This window comes from Idiotropiscis lumnitzeri, unplaced genomic scaffold (genome assembly GCF_059441095.1).
Source record: "Idiotropiscis lumnitzeri isolate Australia: NSW breed Sydney's pygmy pipehorse unplaced genomic scaffold, RoL_Ilum_1.0 HiC_scaffold_26, whole genome shotgun sequence".
In the NCBI taxonomy this organism is placed as follows: Eukaryota; Metazoa; Chordata; class Actinopteri; order Syngnathiformes; family Syngnathidae; genus Idiotropiscis; species Idiotropiscis lumnitzeri.
This window is the reverse complement of record NW_028283564.1, coordinates 2,947,189-2,967,799: the sequence shown is the minus strand read 5'-3', so window position 1 is coordinate 2,967,799 and position 20,611 is coordinate 2,947,189. Positions and strand designations below refer to the sequence as shown.

At 45.7% G+C, this 20,611-nt stretch overlaps 1 protein-coding gene across 1 annotated transcript; it reads left to right on the top strand.

Moving 5' to 3' along the window:
* The first annotated feature begins 7,393 nt into the window (after positions 1 to 7,393).
* On the top strand, positions 7,394 to 20,206 carry LOC148316004 (uncharacterized). The gene is made up of 2 exons (XM_088287121.1): positions 7,394 to 12,527; positions 12,695 to 20,206. The coding sequence occupies exons 1-2, from the start codon at positions 11,174 to 11,176 to the stop codon at positions 12,979 to 12,981; spliced, it is 1,641 nt and encodes a 546-aa protein (XP_088143247.1). The 5' UTR covers positions 7,394 to 11,173; the 3' UTR covers positions 12,982 to 20,206.
* Positions 20,207 to 20,611: the final 405 nt, after the last annotated feature.

Sequence of the window (20,611 nt, the reverse complement as noted above, 5' to 3'; positions counted from 1 at the left end):
CAACATTTGACACATACAATGATGCTATGCAATAATAGATGAGATAATATAAGAGTCAATTGAATGAAGTGCTGCAGGAAGATGACTTCAGTGGAGTGGGTCCTCATCCAGGGCCGTAATATCCATGGCAGCATATCCGAGGATGAGCCTTCGATCTTGTACCGGTCAGTTGGTGTAAATTCAGAACAGCCACTTCCGAGTGAATCACCATCACCTAATTCCCAAGTCGGGGAATTGGGAACAGAAAAGAAACAACAGAAATAGTCAACCATGTAATACAGTAGGGTTGTAAACAGCAGACTGGTGTGGATGCAGAGGCAAGAATTCTCCACCTGAAAAGGTTGAAGTGAGAATTACCACAACAGGAAATTTGAGTTGCTGTCCTACTAATAAGAAACCAGTTTATAGAACACTCTAGGTGTTTACAAACTGGACCAAATTTTCTAAAACGGGGATATTAGGGAGTAAAATGAAACCCAGGAATATGCTGCAGTGTAAGGATTGGACGCATGTGAAAAAATAGGATCTTAATAAAATAAAATAAAGATTTGGGTTAAATGGAAAATTAAATAAATTTAATATAAATTCTGAGGTTAGTTAAATACTCACAAAAGTACTAAACAGTACCGCCAGAATTAATAATCATAGACAAGATAAAGAAGAACTCTAAAAAGATAGAGAAATCTAAAAAACAGACACATTGGTGCGTTGCTTTGCACTTGTGGCAGAGGGTGCACTGGCCCTACAGGGCTGCGCATATATAAAATTAGGAGAGATACTAGTTGAATTGAAGGACTTATTATTGGCCAAAGATAAAGATAGATTGTGTTGTTGTTATTACTAACATATTCTTGTTGTTTGTAGCTGTTCAGTGTTGAGAACTGTGTGTGTCGTTTTGTGAGCCCGTGCATATTTTGTGTGTCTGTCTGTGTGTCAAAATGTCAGAAAGAGTGATAAAAGGGGTTGGAATTGTGCTAAAAGGATTGATGAAGTAGAGATAAAATGGAATCAATGATTAGTAACCAACGAAAGGCTACTTAGGGGTGATGAGATCTTATTGAGGAAAATGATTCCAAAATTTTCAAAAGAAATCAATAAAGAATCAGAATCAGAAATCCCTTTAATGTCATTGTACTCATGTGTGCAACGAGATTAGAGAGCTTAACTCTCCAGTGCAATACAACAATAATTCAGTTAAATATATAAATTTGATAAATAAGAGAATAGTTAGTGCAACGTTGCTGTTCTGCAAGGTAAGGGTGGTCGTGTGTGTGTGTGAGAGTTTAGAATGGAGATGGCTCTTGGAAAGAAACAGTTTCTCTGTCTATTGGTCCTTGATTTAATGCACCTGTAGCGCCTGCCAGAGGGCATCAGGTCGAACAGGTGTGAGTTTGGGTGGGTATTGTCTTTGACGATATTGAGAGCCCTGCTGAGGCACCGGGCGGTGTAGATGTCCGACAGTGAGGGGAGAGGGCAGCCAATAATCCTTTGCAGCCGCTGTACCAGGTGGAGACACAGTACGTCAACAGGCTCTCAATGGACGAGTGGTCGAAGGCCAGCAGCAGCTTCCTGTCCAGGTTGAATTTCCTGAGGACTCTCAGGAAGTGCAGACGCTGGTGGACCTTCTTTACTACTGCTGTGGTGTTGTGTGTCCAAGAAAGGTCATCTGTACTCCCAGGAACTTGAACATGTGGACCCTCTCCACACACACGCCTTCGATGCAGAGGGGGGGCGGCACTGTTTTGTTCCTCCTGAAGTTGATGACGATCTCCTTTGTTTTTGCAATGTTGAGTTGCAGTCTGTTGTCCTCGCACCAAGCCGTCAGTCTCTGGACCACCTCTCTGTAGGGTGTCTCGTCACCTTCCGAGATCAGACCGACCACTGTCGTGTCGTCAGCAAACTTGACGATGGTGTTGTTACCGTGGGCCGGGCTGCAGTCGTAGGTGTAGAGGGCGTATAGGAGAGGGCTCAGCACGCATGCTTGAGGGGAACCGGTGTTCAGCTTACGGGTGGAGGACGTGTAGGGGCCGAGCAACACAGTCTGGGGTCTGTTGTTCAGAAAGTCCTTAATCCAGATGCGTGTGAGGGCAGGGAGGCCGAGAATGTCCAGTTTGGCGACGAGGATGTCCGGCATGATTGTGTTGAATGCCGAGCTGTAGTCCACAAAGAGCATCCTTGCATAGCTCTGCAGAGCAGTGTCGATGGCGTACTCAGTGGATCTGTTAGCCCGGTATGCAAACTGGTATGGGTCCAGAGCGGGAGGAAGGCAGTCCCTGATGTGCTGGAGAATCAGCCTCTCAAAGCACTTCATGATGACTGGCGTGAGCAACAGGACGGTAGTCATTCAGGAGGACTGCGGGTGACTTTTTGGGGACAGGAATAATGGTGGAGGTTTTCAAGCAGGAGGGGATGACTGCTTGAGCCAGGGAGCGGTTGAAGACCCTGCAGAAAACATGTGACAGTTGGTGGGCACATGCTCTGAGGACCTTGCCTGGTATTCCGTCGGGTCCAGTAGATTTCCTGGGGTTCATAGCCAGGAGCGCGCGCCTCACATCGTGTTCCTCTACGGTGAGTGGGGGGGAGTTGAGGCATGAAGTGCGGGGGTGTGACGGTTGGGGCGATGAAACAGTTAAGCTCCTCTGCCAGCGATGCACTCGGGTCTACAGAGGTTGTGCTGCTGCCTCGGAAGTTGGTGATGCTCCGAGACCCTGCCACACCTCCCGTGGTCTGTTGCTGGCAAGGTGGGACTCCAGCCTCCTCTTGTAGTTTGCCTTGGCTAGCTTGATGCCTTTGCTCAGGTCAGCACGAGCCACCCTGTACTGGGCTTTGTCGCCTGACCTGAAGGCAGTGTCACGGGCCTTGAGGAGAGAGCGGACCTGGCTGGACATCCAGGGCTTCGCATTTGGGAAGGTCTGTATGGTCCTGTTTAGGGACACAGTTTCCATGCAGAACTTGATGTAGTCCAGCACACAATGCGTGTAAACATCAAGGTCCTGATGATCAAAGAGGTCCCAGTTGGTGTCTTGAAAGCAGTCCTGTAATTCACTCATGGCGTCATCACGCCAGGTTTTCACAGTCTTTGTGGTGGGGGTGTACGCAGGTGCGAGCTGCAAGGACAGGTGGTCTTACTGGCCGAGGGGGCCGAGTGGGAGGGCCCTGTATGCGTGCTTGATGTTCGAGTACACATGGTCGAGAGTGTTGTCTCCCCTCGTTGGGCACTTGACATGCTGGTGGAACGCTGGGAGAACAGTCTTTAAATTGGCCTTATTAAAGTCCCCCGCTACTATGTGAACGCCATCAGGGTGGGCCCGCTGATGTTTATTGATGACGCACGCGAGTAGCGAGAGCGCCGTGCTAGTGTAAGCGTCGGGAGGGATGTAAACAGCTGTGACGATCACGACCGTCAGCTCCCTCGGGAGAAAATAAGGCCGGCATTTAACAGACATGTACTCGATGTCGGGGGAAGAGTGCTTCTCAAGATCGTGCTATCGCCGCACCAGTTCTCATGCACGTAAACACAGAGGCCCCCGCCCCTGCTCCGATCCGCGCGATGTAGCAAGCGCCCAGCCAGCTGGATGCTAGCGTCGGGGACGTTGGCGTGCAGCCAGGGTTCCGTGATGACGATCACTCTGCTGTCTCGCAGATAGCGGTTTCCCAGGATTTGTAATCCCAGATCGTCGATTTTATGGACCACGGATCTGGCGTTGGTGAGGTAGAGACTCGGCAGTGGTTGCCTGTGGGGCTGCCTTCGCAGCCGTAGCAAGACACCGGACCTGCAGCCCCGCTTCTGCTTCCTCTCTCTGCGTCGCCGTCGCCGCCTCCCGGTCCCGATGACAAGCCACGGTGAGCCGGGCGGCCTCGCCAGTTCGTCAGGAATTTTGCGATCATAGCAAAATTCTTCTGTGATGGTTATTTAGCATCGATATCCAATGTCCACAATGTCCTGGCGGGCATATCAATGCTGTGCCTCAGTTGGTGCCAATAAGACCAAGCAAACACAAATAAAACGCAATAAGGAGCACTGGGAGGGAGAGCCGTTAGCCGCTGCGTCTATGCGCGCCGCCATATTGAACCAAAATCCAAACCAAAAAAAAAACGCTGCAATGATAAAAAAAATACTGAATGATTGAAAATACTGTAGTGATAAAAATACTGCAATGATAAAAGTACTGTAACAGTAGACGTACTGCAATGAGAGAAAATACTGCAATGATAAAAGTACTGTAGTGGTATAAGTACTGCAATGATAAAAAAATACTCCAATGATAGAAAATACAGTAAACCCCCGGTTATCGTGGTTAATGGGGACCGAGACCACCCGCGAAATCTGAAAATCCGCGAAGTAGCGGCGCACCTTCAAAAATGCTTAAAAAAAAAAAATTATATATATATATATATATATATATATATATATATATATATATATATATATATATATATTTATATATATACACGGGTAGAGAGAGAGAGAGTGAAATTCATGTTATAACAAAAAAAAACTAATTATTATTAAAACTTATTAGTTTTTTATTCCCCAGCCATTATTTTCGTATTTATTCAATTACTTCTTTTTGTATTTATTTAATTACTTCGACTTTTACCTGCTGGTACGCCGTCCGGTGTGCCCTGTGAAATGAAAGGTGGCATTCTTAATTTATTTATTTATTCATTCATAACTGACAGCCTCGCGCCCCGCTCGTGCCCCGGGCGGAAGGTGCTCCTCTTCGGCTTAATTGTCACGCACGCCGGACCTGCTCCCCCGAAGCGTGTCTCCGTTCGGTTGAACTCGGTTTCATTTCGCCCCGCTCGTGCCCCGGGCGGAAGGTGCTCCTCTTCTGCGTAATTGCCACGCATGCCGGCCGGCCTCCTCCGGAGCTCTCGTACAGTCCCGAACGGAGCGAAATGTCGCCCCGCTCGTGCCCGGGCGAAAGGTGCTCCTATTTGGCTTAACTGTGACGCACGCCCGCCCTACTCCTCCGGAGCTTCCATTCGGTTAAACTTAGGGGCCGCTTGGCACCGCCCGTGCCCGGGGAAGGTGCTCCTCTACGGCTTAACTGTGACGCACGCCCGCCCTCCTCTTCCAGAGCTTCCATTCGGCTTTATTTAGGGGCCGCTTGGCACCGCTCGTGCCCGGGGAAGGTGCTCCTATTCGGCTTAACTGTCACGCGAGCATGCCCTCCTCCTCCGGAGCTTCCATTCGGTTAAACTTGGGGGCCGCTTGGCACTGCTCGTGCCCGGGGAAGGTGCTCCAATCCGGCTAAACTGTGACGCGAGCTTGCCCTCCTCCTCCGGAGCTTCCATCCGGCTGCACTTGGGTGCCACTTGGCACCACCCGTGCCCGGGGAAGGTGCTCCTATTTGGCTTAACTGTCACGCACGCGGGCCGGAGCTCTGGTACGGTCCGAACCGCGCGAATCGTTGCCGGGTCAACGTGCTCTTCTTCGTCCACTCTCCTCTTCGCCCACGCTCTTCTTCGGCGCACACCGGCCGTCTAACCGCTCCAGCGCCCCGTTGTGCCGCTCGGCGAAACTACAATGCCCCCGCGGAGCGGAGCGAATGGAGAGCCCGGGCAAAAAAGTTTTTAATTTTTGAATATTTTTTAGACCCGCGAAGCACTGAACCCGCGAAAGGTGAACCGCGAAGTAGCAGGGTTTCACTGTACTGCAGTGATAAAAGTACTGTAGTGCTAAGAATACTGAAATGGTAATAGAAATATGTACGTACAGCATTGGTCAATATTTGAGTACAGCATTGGATAAAGCCCAGTAGTAGTGTGTATTGCATTCTAGGACTGCACAATTTCACTAATGCCCGCCCGTTTGTACTTTGTTGTTCTTGTTAAAAATTCTGACAGCAGCCGGCAGGAAGGAGCGGCGAAATCTCTCTTTCGTACAGCGAGGCTGTAACAGTCTGTCACTAAAGGACCTGTGGAGTGTTCTAAGAGTGTCATTGAGTGGGTGGGCTGGGTTGTCCAGCATTGATGACAGTTTTGTCATCATCCTCCTGCCCCCCACTGTGTCCACAGAGTCCAGGGAGCAGCCCAGGACAGAGCTGGCCCTCCTCACTAGTTTGTCCAGTCTCTTTTTGTCCCGGCCCAAGATGCCTCCTGCCCAGGAGACCACTCCATAGAAGATGACTGATGAAACCACCGAGTCATAGAAGTTCCTGAGGAGTGTCCCCCGAACGCCAAAGGACCTCAGCCTGCTGAGTAGGAAGAGTCTGCTCTGACCCTTCCCATAGAGAGCATCTGTGTTGTCGCTCCAGTCCAGTTTATTGTTCAGATGAACACCCAGGTACTTATAAGTTGAGACCCTCTCAACGTCTGTTCCCTGGATATTCACTGGGGCAGGTGGAGAGTGCCGACGCTTGCAGAAGTAAGTCCACCACCAGCTCTTTGGATTTCCCAACGTTGATTTGGAGGCGGTTCTGCTGACACCAGTCCACAAAACCCTGCGTAACCCCTCTGTACTCACGATGGTCTCCGTCAGTGATGATGCTGACAATCACAGAGTCATCAGAGAACTTCTGCAGGTGACAAGTGGAGGAATTGTATTTGTAGTCTGAGGTGTAGAGGGTGAACAGGAAGGAAGCCAGAACAGTTCCCTGTGGCACTCCTGTGCTGCAGAGGAGCACTTCAGACACACAGTGATCTCACGTACTGTGGCCGGTTTGTGAGGTAGTCGTGGATCCATGTGATGAGGTGGCGGGCCACTCCCGCCTGCTCCAGCTTGTCTCCCAATAGGGTGGGCTGGATGGTGTTGAAAGCACTGGAGAAATCAAAGGACATGATCCTCACCGTGCTCCCCGCCTTCTCCAGGTGAGAGAGTGAAGTGTGGAGCAGGTAGATGATGGCATCATCCACACTGATGCCAGGCTGGTATGCGAACTAGAGTGGGTCCATCAAAGAGCTCACCAGGGGGCGCAGATGGACGAGGACCAGTCTCTCCAGGGTCTTCATCAGATGAGACGTCAGCGCCACTGGTCTGAAGTTGTTGAGCTCCTTCGGATTGGCTTCCTGGTCTTTGGAACCGGAACCAGGCAGAAGGACTCTGCCCACCTTCAGGCTCAGGTTGAACTGAGGTGCTGGACGATTCCACACAGCTGGTCTGCGCAGGATTTGAGGAGCTGGGAGCTAATCCCATCTGGACCCGCTGCCTTCCTCGCCTTCATCTTCCTCAGCTGGTTCTTCACCTGAGATGTTGTGCGGAACAAGGCTGAGCAGGAGGAAGTGGTGGTTGTCTGATGTGGCTGGGAACTGGAGCCTGTGGAGAGAGACAGGGGAGAGAAGAGAGGAGAGGGGGGGTTGGGAGAGAGGGTCTCGTTCACAGAGGCAGGACGGGTTGGTGGGGGCTGCAGCAGGGGAGACTGAGCGGGGGCAGGCATTTGATCAAACCTATTGAAAAATAGGTTCAACTCATTTGCTGACTGAAAGCCCCCCCCCCTTATGGGTCTTACCTGGTTGTCCGTGGCCTGAGATGGTCTTCAGGACCCTCCAGACAACCCTGGCATTGTCCTGCTGCAGTTGTTCCTCCATCCGCATCCTGTAGGACTTTTTCCCCTCTCTGATCCTCCTTCTCAGCTGACGTTGCACTCTCTTCAGCTCCTCCTTGTCGCCTGACACGAAAGCCCTCTTTTTCTCCTTCAGGAGAGGTTTAATGTCCGGTGTTATCCAGGGTTTGTTGTTGGGGAAACATCTTACTGTGCTGGTGGTAATGGTGTTCTCCATACAGAAATTAATATAGTCTGTAATTGTGTCTGTTCGGCCATTAACGTCCTCCCTGTGGGCTTCGCTGAATACCTCCCATACAGTTGTGTTGAAACAGTACTTCTTTGGCAGAAGCCAAGTAGATTTCCAATTTATGTTTTTGTATAAATTATTCCAGTAATAAAAAACTGCTACAGGTTAGGAGACAATATCCCTTTGAAAGATTTCTCTTCCACAGACATTTGAGGCTTCATTGCTTAATATTGAACATATATTACCGATAAATAATCCACTTGGATTAAAATTTGGAATGCAACAATTCGGCCCTTTAGGAGCAGAAATTAGCAACTTTCGAGAACCATCAGGTATTGCATCAAATACAATCGAGTATTCACGAGGCGTAACTGGGATACCATAAGCAGAGCAAAATTCTTCATATGTATACAACTAACCTTTTTCATTCATCAACTGGCTGACTAAGAATATAATATTATCAACCCACCTCTCAATAAATAAAAGTTTTATTCTTAAATATAATATAATATATCCAAATATAATATATGTGAGGACAGAAATTGTGCATGTAAATCATCGACCAATACATTAGAAGTTGACTATGAACGTTTGCTAATTTAACTGGTAATTTTGAAACATGATTACATCTCAACAAAAAATCCAGACCACCTACTGACTTGAAAACATGGGTAGGAATGAAGTTCCAAATTGAGTTGTTTTTTTTTTAGATAAGACTTGTAATGTCATGTCATTATCCAGACCACTTATCCTGTACAGCAGGCGTCTTCAATCCTGTTCCTCGAGGGCCGGTGTCCTGCCCGTTTTCCATCTTACCCTGCTGCAACACACCTGAACAATCGTTATCTAACTTTTGTAGACCTTGCTGATTATCTGATCATTTGAATCAGATGTGTTGCAGCTGGGAGAATTGGAAAACCTGCAGGATACCGGACCTCGAGGAACAGGATTGAGGACCCCTGCTGTACAGGGTCGCGGGAGGGTGCTGGAGCCTATCCCCGCTGACTACAGCTGAAAGGCACACTACACACTGAACTAGCCAGTCACAGGGCAGACATCGAACTAGAGTGAACTGCCCGCACACAACTCAGGCGACTGTACCACTACACCATCAGTGACCCTAGATGAGACTTGATATATTTAATTTTAAATGTTGCATTGAGAGAGGAAAAATAAAAGGCATTAAGGCGGACACAAGACAAGGTATTTAACATAACATTCTTCTTTATATAGTGTATTTATTTTTTCCAAATGAAGTTAAACAAAATTTTGTCTTCTGATACATCAAGAGCCATAGCAGTATATATTAACCTAGAGAGACCTTCGACCTTAGCAACCAAAACTCGACCAGTTATGGACAGATCTCTTTGGAGCCAAAAATTTCACTTTTTTTTAACTGAATATATAATTGGAATAAAGTTATCAATCAGTCTTTCTCTTTGGTCTTTTTTCAATTATGACACCAATATTTAACTTCATCTTTGACAGTAATTCTTGAGAAACTCCCGACAGAGCATTTTTTTAACTGGAAGATCACATTTTGCTATGTTCAATTTGAGACCAGAAGCTCGAGAAAAAACTTTTATCATGTCAATTGCTTTATCAATTTGAGATTTATCATTTAGAAATAGTGTCGTATCGTCTGCTAGTTGGGTAATCAATAATGTTCTGTTTACTATTGTGAGACCTTCAACATCGCTATTTTTTAAGTGAACAGAGAGTAAATGCATCGGAAGAAGGAAGAGAAATGCTGAAATCGGACACCCTTGATGAATCCCTCGGTTGATATCACGTGGTTTTGTTTCCATGGTACGTCTAGAGCAGTGGTTCTCAATTATTTCCTGCCACGCACCCCCTACCAAGAAGAAAACAAATTTGCGCCCCCCCACCAATTTTTTTTTTACATTTCGTACTAATGTACATGTTCTTTGTATATTGATGTTAGATTATCAATAAATTATCCCTTCTCAAAGCTAAATTGATAAAAAAAAATATCGTTTTGAGAACGACTATTGTGAGGATCTCGAAACTCAGTACTGTTGTGCAAACATGGATGAGATGTTAAATATTTACCATACGTTTTTGTATTGTTTTTTTTAACTTTATTAACATGAACAAACCAAACAGTCATTAATACGTACATAATATAGAAAAGACAAAAAGAGCCAGAGGGATTTTAAACCAAAATCTATATAAATAACATAAAGCAACGGTTTTAATGTTTACTATACATTTTTTATGTTTACAATACGTTTGACGTCGAACCTCTTCGTTGTGATGACGTCATCCATTTCCGTGTTCCAGCTTGAGAGCGTCTGCTAAATTGCTAACGTAGCCGTCGTCTAATTTTGTTTGGATACGTAATTGTTGCAATACAACATTTCTGTTCATAGCTGCTGGCTCTCCGCCCAAACGCGGTTCGAGTCAGACTTCTGTTAAAAGTCGAAGCAATCTGTCTGATCTCGGAAGGTGACGAGACAGCCTACAGAGAGGAGGTAAAGAGGCTGACGGCTTGGTGCGAGGACAACAGACTGCAACTCAACATTGCAAAAACAAAGGAGATCGTCGTCGACTTCAGGAGGAACAAGACGGTACCGCGCCCCCTCTGCATCGAAGGCGTGTGTGTGGAGAGGGTCCACACGTTCAAGTTCCTGGGAGTACAGATCTCCGATGACCTTTCTTGGACTCACAACATCACAGCAGTGGTAAAGAAGGTCCACCAGCGTCTGCACTTCCTGAGAGTCCTCAGGACATTCAACTTGGACAGGAAGCTGCTGCTGGCCTTCTACCACTCGTCCATCGAGAGCCTGTTGACGTACTGTGTCTCCACCTGGTACAGCGGCTGCAAAGGATTATTGGCTGCCCTCTCCCCTCACTGTCGGACATCTACACCGCCCGGTGCCTCAGCAGGGCTCTCAACATCGTCAAAGACAATACCCACCCAAACTCCCACCTGTTCGACCTGATGCCCTCTGGCAGGCGCTACAGATGCATCAAATCGAGGACCAATAGACTGAGAAACAGTTTCTTTCCGAGAGCCATCTCTATTCTGAACTCTCACACACACACGAGACCACCCTTACCTTGCAGAACAGCATCGTGATGTGTTTTTATATACCCTATTCAGTATTATTTTCCATTGCACTCTCTTATTTATCTAATTTATATATTTGTCTGTATTTGCTGTATTGCACTGGAGAGGGGAGCTCTCTAATCTCGTTGCACTCTTGAGTACAATGACAATAAAGGGATTTCTAATTCTAATTCTAATTCATTTTAGCAAGTAGCGCGCTTAGCGCCGCCTTGCTCGCCTCCTCGTTTAGAACACTACTTGTTTACGAAGTCGTTTATTTGCCATCACGTAGCTTGTTGCTTCTGCTGTGCGCGGACTTACATATAGTTCCCTTTTTTATTTTATTTTTACCTCACCTCAGCAATGGACATCCAACTTGCGGTGGTTTTACTACTGTTGGGGGCTGTTTTTTGCGCGATCGTGTCCGGAGACGAAACTCGGAGCTACGGATCGATCGTGTACACAAGAGATCAGCTGTTAGCACTCCGTGCTAACCCCGCGTGGGCTCCCGGAGCGAGACCCGATATTCCCCGCGAGCTGAGGAGGAAGAGACGGGGATGTCGTGCGGGGGCTAAACGCCAGGCAAGGAGGAGACGATATCACCCCGTCCTCCCGTCCGTTATTATGGGGAATGTTCGATCCCTCCCCAACAAAATGGACGAGCTAACAGCGCTAACCCGGCACGAGAGGATTGTCCGGGAGGCTAGCTTGCTGGTGTTCACGGAGTCGTGGCTAACAGAGCTAACGCCGGACGCCGTCGTGGAATTGGACGGCTTCCAAATACTACGCGCGGACAGGACACTGGAGAGCGGTAAGAGAAAAGGGGGAGGGCTGGCTGTGTTTGTTAATGATAGATGGTGTAACCCTGGGCATATAACTGTTAAGGATCAACTTTGCAGTCGGGACATTGAGATGATAGCTGTTAGCATGCGTCCGGTCTATTTACCGCGAGAGTTCAGTCATGTGATCGCGGTGGCGGCGTACGTGCCTCCCTCTGCTAACGGTGAGACAGCCTGTGATGTACTGAATGCAGCTGTGAGCAGGCTACAAACACAGCACCCAAATGCCTTGTTCCTTATCTCTGGTGACTTCAATCATGCTTCTCCTTCCTCCTCTCTGCCTTCATTCACACAATATGTAACATGCCAAACCAGAGACAATAAAATATTGGACCTCTTCCATGCCAACACCAAGGAGGCGTACACGTCACTGCCCCTCCCTCCGCTGGGCAAAGCTGACCACAACTTGGTTGCTCTCCTGCCTGTGTACAAACCTCTCGTCCGCAGGCAGCCAGCTGTGACACGCACAGTTCAGCGATGGTCCGGAGAAGCCGAGGATGCCTTGAAGGACTGTTTCAACACAACTGTGTGGGAGGTATTCAGCGAAGCTCACGGTGAGGACATTAATGGTCTAACAGACACAGTTACAGACTATATTAACTTCTGCATGGAGAACACCATTCCCACCAGGACTGTAAGATGTTTCTCCAACAACAAACCCTGGATCACACCGGACATTAAAGCTCTCCTGAAGGAGAAAAAGAGGGCTTTTGTTTCAGGCGACAAGGACGAGCTGAAGAGAGTGCAGCGTCAGCTGAGAAGGAGGATCCGAGAGGGGAAAAAGTCCTACAGGATGCGGATGGAAGAACAACTGCAGCGGAACAATGCCAGGGATGTCTGGAGGGGCCTGAAGACCATCTCAGGCCACGGACAAGCAGGTAAGACCCAGAAGTGGGGGGGGCTTCAGTGGGCAAATGAGTTGAACCTATTTTTCAATAGGTTTGATCAAATGTCTGACCCCGCTCAGGCTTCCCTGATGCAGCCCCCACCCACCCCTCCTGCCACTGCGAACAAGACCCTCTCTCGCCCCTCTCTCTCTCCACAGGCTCCAGTTCCCAGCCTCATCAGACAACCACCACTTCCTCCTGCTCAGCCTTGTTCCTCACAACATCTCAGGTGAAGAACCAGCTGAGGAAGATGAAGGCGAGGAAGGCGGCAGGCCCAGATGGGATCAGCTCCCAGCTCCTCAAATCCTGCGCAGACCAGCTGTGTGGAATCGTCCAGCACATGTTCAACCTGAGCTTGAAGCTGGGCAGAGTCCCCCAGCTGTGGAAAACATCCTGCCTGGTTCCGGTTCCAAAGACACCCCATCCGAAGGAGCTCAACAACTGAAGACCAGTGGCGCTGACGTCTCATCTGATGAAGACCCTGGAGAGACTGGTCCTCGTCCATCTGCGCCCCCTGGTCAGCTCCTCAATGGACCCACTCCAGTTTGCATACCAGCCTGGCATCAGTGTGGATGATGCCATCATCTACCTGCTCCACACTTCACTCTTCCACCTGGAGAAGGCGGGGGGCACGGTGAGGATCATGTTCTTTGATTTCTCAAGTGCTTTCAACACCATCCAGCCCGCCTTATTGGGAGACAAGCTGGAGCAGGCGGGAGTGGCCCACCACCTCATCACATGGATTCACAACTACCTCACAAACCGGCCACAGTACGTGAGAACACAGGACTGTGTGTCTGACGTGCTCCTCTGCAGCACAGGAGCGCCGCAGGGAACTGTGCTGGCTCCCTTCCTGTTCACCCTCTACACCTCGGACTACAAATACAATTCCACAACCTGTCACCTGCAGAAGTTCTCTGATGACTCTGCGATTGTCGGCCTCATCACTGACGATGACGATCGGGAGTACAGAGGGGTTACGCAGGGGTTCGTGGACTGGTGTCAGCAGAACCGCCTCCAAATCAACGCTGGGAAATCCAAAGAGCTGGTGGTGGATTTCCGCAAGCGTCGGCACTCTCCACCTGCACCAGTGAATATCCAGGGAACAGACGTTGAGAGGGTCTCAACTTACAAGTACCTGGGTGTTCATCTGAACAATAAACTGGACTGGAGCGACAACACAGACGCTCTCTATAGGAAGGGTCAGAGCAGACTCTTCCTACTAAGGCGGCTGAGGTCCTTTGGCGTTCGGGGAACACTCCTCAGGAACTTCTATGACTCGGTGGTTTCATCAGTCATCTTCTATGGAGTGGTCTCCTGGGCAGGAGGCATCTCGGGCCGTGACAAAAAGAGACTGGACAAACTGGTGAGGAGGGCCAGCTCTGTCCTGGGCTGCTCCCTGGACTCTGTGGACTCAGTGGGGGGCAGGAGGATGACAGCAAAACTGTCATCAATGCTGGACAAACCAGCCCACCCATTCAATGACACTCTGAGAACACTTTACAGCTCCTTCAGTGACAGACTTTTACACCCTCGCTGTACCAAAGAGAGATTTCGCCGCTCCTTCCTGCCGACTGCTGTCAGACTTTTTAACAAGAACATTGGGTCAGGCCTACAAACAGGAGGGCATTAGTGCAATTGTGCAGTCCTAGAATGCAATATACACTACTACTTTACTTTCAGCCAAGGGTGTACTTAAACATCGACCAATGATGTATTTTGTTTACCATTACAGTATTCTTATTACAATACTTCTATCACTGTAGTATTTCTACCACTGCAGGATGTTCACTATTACAGTACTTTTATCATTGCAGTACTTTTATAATTACGGTATTTCCTATCATTGCGGTACTTTTACTATTACAATACTTCATCATTGCAGTATTTTTCCATCGTTGCAGTACTTCTACCATTATAGTACTTTTATCATTGCAGTATATTTTATCATTGCAGTACTTTTACCATTACAGTACTTTTATCATTGCAGTATTTTCTATCATTGCAGTACTTTCCTGTCATTTCAGTACTCTCACCATTACAGTACTTTTATCAGTGTAATATCTTTATCATTGCAGTATTTTCAATCATTCAGTAGTTTTTATCATTACAGTGTTTCCCCCCTCTGTATAATGGACAGGCATTAGGAGTGTTTCCTTACACTTAGATACGTTTATACTGTGTATATTTGCATGCTTTTTATGAATGTCTGCTGCTAATGTTACACATTAACGGCTACATTACGCCGCCGACTCTGTGTGATCTATATCTTTGCTGCTGTAACACTTCAAATTTCCCCATTGTGGGACTAATAAAGGACATCTTTATCTTTATCTTTATCTTTAAAGTCCGTTCTGCTACGGCGCAAGATAGCTTGGCGCGGTGCATTTAAATAGCGGCGAAAGAAATCACTTCCGGTCAGCGAGCGACGGGGCGACGCTTTTTTTTAATCAGTACTGCGTGACAGGGCGACGCTTTTTTTTAATCAGTATTGCGTGACAGGGCGACACTTTTTTAAATCAGTACTGTGTGAACTAGGGGCACAAACAGCTTTGACGAGCTCAAACTCGCGTTGCCTGAGATCGCCTTTTTTGGTCCCAAAACTATGCAAAAAATCATGTTCCCCAGGGTCCCACGCATCGCGCCCCACTATTTGAGAATCGCTGGTCTAGAGCTTGCGTAGCGCTACGTCTGATGTCACTGTCATTTAAATCACGGGGCAAGTCACATACCGGCGAGCGCTTTGAAGGTAGATGACCACATTAAGCTGTTGCCGGGAGGTTACTTAATTTCTTTAAAAGTATTATCTTGTTTGATTCAGAGTATTCTAATAAGCTGTCAACTGATAGATAGGTGCTTCAACCACCGAACACAGTCATATCAATCGGTATCCCAATACTGGTGAGCTAAATCATTTGTTTATTTGAGCGTGCTAATAGTAGCCGCTAAATTCTTATTTGGTTGAATGGTACCTGGACAAATATTATGGGAAGCTAGCACCGATAATGTCGTTAGTTTTGTTTGTTAATACCTACATGATTTTATTTTGGTATTCCTTAAAATAGTTTTGAGTTGATGACATATAGTATTTATGCTGTTTTATTTCATTTGAATTGGAAGTTGACACCCTTTGTACAGAACCTATTTAGTATTGCTTTATGAAATACAAAGTGAAATTATTGAGGAATATATTCCAGATTTTGAACATTTGATGTAAATACATTGAGATTTAAATTTAAAAGCGATGTAAAGTAAATAATGCAATTAGTAATTGGTCCGGTTTCACGCAGGCCAGGTTCCATTTCTTATCTCCCTCGATGGGAATTGGACATTGACAGCAAACAACCACAGACTTCCACATGAAGAACAACAACTACAATCACAATAATCCAGCAGTGTGGTAAGAGGTGCTACAGTCAACTTTTCTTCAACATCATCCACTCAACTACTTCCACCAACATCAATCACATTGACATTAATGTGGAATATACGACTGTGCAGGACTCTCTATCCGGGATCATGAATGTTTTTGTTGTGAACACTGTAAACATATATAGATATATATGTATTTTGTCTCTTTAATATTCTTACATTTTTCCATCACAACTTCTGTCTACACCTTGAACATTTTTCCTACTTCCTCCCTGAGTTGAACTTTAGATATCTGAGCCTAGCCCAAGGGTAGATGTATAGATGTGAGCATATTATGTTTCATTCCGTTTACTAATTAATATAATTGATAATTAATATAACATCAGGATATTAATTCCATGTCTTAAGTGTTATTGATGATGACAATATGCAAATCACTGTAGTTAGCATGCATAGAATTAAGCTTCTCTTCAGCGAGTCGTATGTAGTGTAAGCGACAATCTTTGCTCATACTAAATGTGTGGTGAATAGTGGATGCGTGTAAATTGTAGGCAGCAATCCCTGTAGGAGCTGTTAACAAAACACAAATGTTATCAGGATGGCGACAGATTGTTGACAACCATCTTGTTGCTTCATATTGAATAGCTTTTATTAGGTGACTTTTTCCTGTTCCGGCACCACCTGTGATAAATACATTTAATGGATTAGGATTTTTGCCTGCTACCTTGTCCAAATACCATTGTCGAATCAGATAGAAAACAGATAATTGTGTCTCATTGAGAGATCTGATCAAATTCAAGCTGTTACTTGTGCTCATGATGTTACTTCTATTTTCCAAATGTGCATTTTTTTTGTTACTTCCAGCTAAATCAGGAATATGTTCAACGTCTTCTTCGAGCATTTGGTTTCTATCTTTTTGTTCCTGCTGACATTGTAATCGTTCGAGTTCTTGCCTGGGAAACAGCTCACACAAGGCATTTCCTAAAATGCCATCAGAATCAATCAGGTTCTGGACAGATTCAAATTGATTTGTTCCAATTTCAAATTTTCCTTTAATGATTTCAACAACCGACTTCACAGAATGTCTTGAGCCATCACAAAATTTTGCGTGACCATTTTTATAAAACTGCTCATATATCTTGTACCGTTCAACTATACTTGTCATCCGTGGAAAGATGCGTGACACCGCCTTTTGTCTTATTAAACTTAAAGCCAAACTCGTTTTTATATGATTGTCTACTGTTGTGACAAGGAGAACTTTCTTTGAGCATTCCTTCAGATGCACCTTTCTGTTATGCAGACAGACACTGCCCAGATTTTTCAAAGCATCCTTTGCGTAAACATTTCCATTTTTTGCTGCTTCCCTTTGTGCGTTCTGTAAGAATAGTCCCATTTCTCTTTCTGTCCTTGAAATATACAAAATGATGTACACGATTCATGCGTACACATTAACAAGATATTGTCTGTCCATGTTTGCATTCCAACATTTTAGCAGTGATTTGTTATAGTGATTTACCCAAACCTTATTGACTTTCCTTTTCAAAACGTGTGTTTCGACTAAAGGATTGATAGGCAGCCTCGAACGTTGCTTGATTTATACCTAGGCTTTCAAACAAATCTTGCACGGTTTTGTAGCTTGCGTTTTTGTCTGAAAGATCACTCTTTAATTTGTGCTGCTTGGGTAGAATCTTTCTGTCATTCCCACATGCACATTTTGCTAAAGTATCCGTTTTATCTTCTGCACATTTGCATTGTTTTTTGGTATATTCATCACTTTTGCTTCGACAAATAAATGTCCTAGTGGATGCTGGCCTGGGCTAACCGGAACGACAATTTACATGTTTTGGTATGTTGCTTTGAATGGTCTTGTACAGATTTGACTGTCAAATAATGACTCATCTTGTGAGGGTAATTCACAGGTTGCATATTAATCTGTAAAGTCACATACTTCATCATCTGTGTTTTTGTCAATCAGTGGAGCATTGAGGATCCAAAAATAAGCAGTGAGTATGAGGTGAACCACGCTGCTGAAATTCAACCCGATAAAACTGGTCTACAATTATACCAATTGGATGTGACTTTGACATAAGCACCTCTCGCAAAAAGACGTGACAGCAAAAATCAAAAAATGTTGCTGCAGCAACAGGATTGTGTCGCAGGAGTTTGCATTTGTCTGCCCATTCAAACTCTATTCCTGTCTGCGTTCTACCTTAATTTTTCCGGGATGGCACTCGGGCCGCTGAGGAGCAGCAACCTCCGAGGACAGGGGAGTTGAAGGACCTTTTGCGGGGCACGGCTGTGCCCCCGCACCACCACCTCCTGCAGGCGTCCATCTTGGGTATACAGATCAACACTCAAATGCGCGTGGCATTCTTTACACTCAACAGTTAGGCTCCCTTCAAACACTAATCAATAGACACACAGTAGGGCTGGGCGATAAACGGAAAATTTACCGTTACCGAAAATTATTACAATAACCGACATCATTTTGCCCATGTCAGTAAATTCGATGTTTAAAAAAAAAAAAAAGAAAAGAAAAGTCTTTTCTGTCTGCGGCTATGTTCATGCCCCTTTAAGACACGGCTACAGTGCGTGTAGTCACGTGATTCCACCCATCTGAACTAGAAAGACAACTGACGTGGTCGTGGCTGGCGATTCAAATCAAGAAGTGGCTAACACGGCTGAAGATGGAGTAACGTTAGTTGAAGTTGTTCCTGTTGCGCTTGTCCCGAAAAAAAATTAGACATCTATCGTTTGGAAATGTTTTGCGTTCCCTATAGACGAGGTTTGAGCAAAAGAACACGAACTACGAAGGGCGTCGTAAGCACCCAAAACAGCGCATCCAACCTTTTCTTTTTCACCACCTACAACAGAACTATGCTGTTGGCTTGGAGCCTGTGCTAAAAGTTCAAAGTGAGAAGCAAGGTTCGACAAGTGACAACAGCCCACAACGGAGGCGACACCATACGAGAGAACGTTTAAGAGGTGGACGCGATAGCCTTTCACATAACTAAAGATAGAGCCCCTCTAGCTACAGTGGACCTTGCGGAATTTAAACGCCTCATGAAAGTAGCCGACAAGAGGTACAAAAATATTTTTCGCAAACCACAGTTCCCAATATGGACATCGGGGCGGGAGCTTAGACATGTCAAGCATTTTGCATCCACATCCGACTTGTGGTCGAGTCGCAACATTGATCCCTGTTTGAGCCTCACTCTGCATTACATGGACGACAAGTGGCGACTACGCACCAGAGTACTCGAGTTGGCACATTTCCCTGATGATGCACACTTTATTTGGCTTGCTTTGGCCTATTTTTAATTTTATTTAGCATTTTGTTGACAGACCACACTAGCTCCTTGCACATGGCATTATTTATATTGTTTACAAGAGACCTTTACACAAATCTAGGCCTTTGCACATGACATTACAGCACCTTGGAGCAAGCCATTTGCAGAAAAAGGTAACCCTTTTCTCCTGTTCTTTGTGACATTGTTCGAGTAATGCAAAGTAAGCTATTTGAAATGTTTATACCAGGCATCACCAAATGGCGGGACCACGGGATGATTCGGACCGGACCCATGGCCAATCTATGATGATTTTTTTTCAGGCCACATTCGCAAACGTTGGCGCTGCAATTCTAGTAAATACGGAAAAGGCATCACTGATTTGAGCCAATCAAATCTTTTGTTTACGATCCACTGCCAATTGCGCAGCAGACCGAAAGAGAGTGCTGCTGACAGTATGCCTTGCTAAAAAGTTAGCGAGGTCGATGTGTCTTGTTTTAAATGAATGGACGGAGAAATGTAGTTTCGTTCTGGCTGCAGGCAATTCAAAACCAGTGTGCATCATATGCTCCGAAACCGTCGCAACATTGCGAAGCGCCACTACGAAACAAAGCACCGCCCTTTTGTGCACAGTTATCCGTTGACGTTTGAGCTTAGCGCACGCAAAAACATCGAATTTCGAGTGCAGTACAACAGATTTTTACAATTTCGTTTACATCCCAACGGCATGTAAACGAATATTCAGTAAAAGTATCATGGATTTTGGGGAAACATAAAAAAACGTTCAAGTGATGGGGAAGTTGTGAAGGAGTGCTTAAATGTGGTTGCACAAACAAAGGAAAACACAAAGCCCAGATGTGTGAAATAATCTACCAAATCCCAATGGCCCTGACTCCGTTCCAACCCAGATTTAAGTCACTGACAGGGCAGTCACAAACTCATTTTTCTCATTAAGATAAGTTAAAAAAATATTCAAAAGAAAGTGGTGTCAAAGCTCATTTTGAATTAGTTTTTCACGAGGACAGCCATTTTTATTGATTGTGTACTGAACATGTTGATCTGGTTTACTTGGATAATTAGGCTTTCTGTTTTTTTAAGGCTGATAACTCTTTGATTTAAAAAAAAAAAAAAAGGTAAAAGATGTTAACTCAATGCTTAGCAATTGATATATTTCTGCAGGAGATATTTTACATTTTTTTCTGGAAGTGGCACCCTTAAATTCCTGGAGCCACATTTTCTTGAATGTGAAACGCCTTATATTTTTGTTTGACTGGCGAAGGTGTTTAATGGGAACATTGCTAAATATTTAGTATATAAGTGCGCTCGGTTGAAAATGACTAAATATTGAAACTAGATAAAAATGTGAACATAGGCTAGACATTTCGGGAAGTTGGACTTTGGTTCGGACCTTTTAAT

Excerpts from the sequence above, each read along its gene's own strand:
- LOC148316004 (XM_088287121.1), top strand. The coding sequence starts at position 11,174 with ATGGACATCCAACTTGCGGTGGTTTTACTACTGTTGGGGGCTGTTTTT. Across the intron at positions 12,528-12,694 it reads CTCAGGCCACGGACAAGCAG|GCTCCAGTTCCCAGCCTCAT; the intron begins GTAAGACCCAGA and ends CTCTCTCCACAG.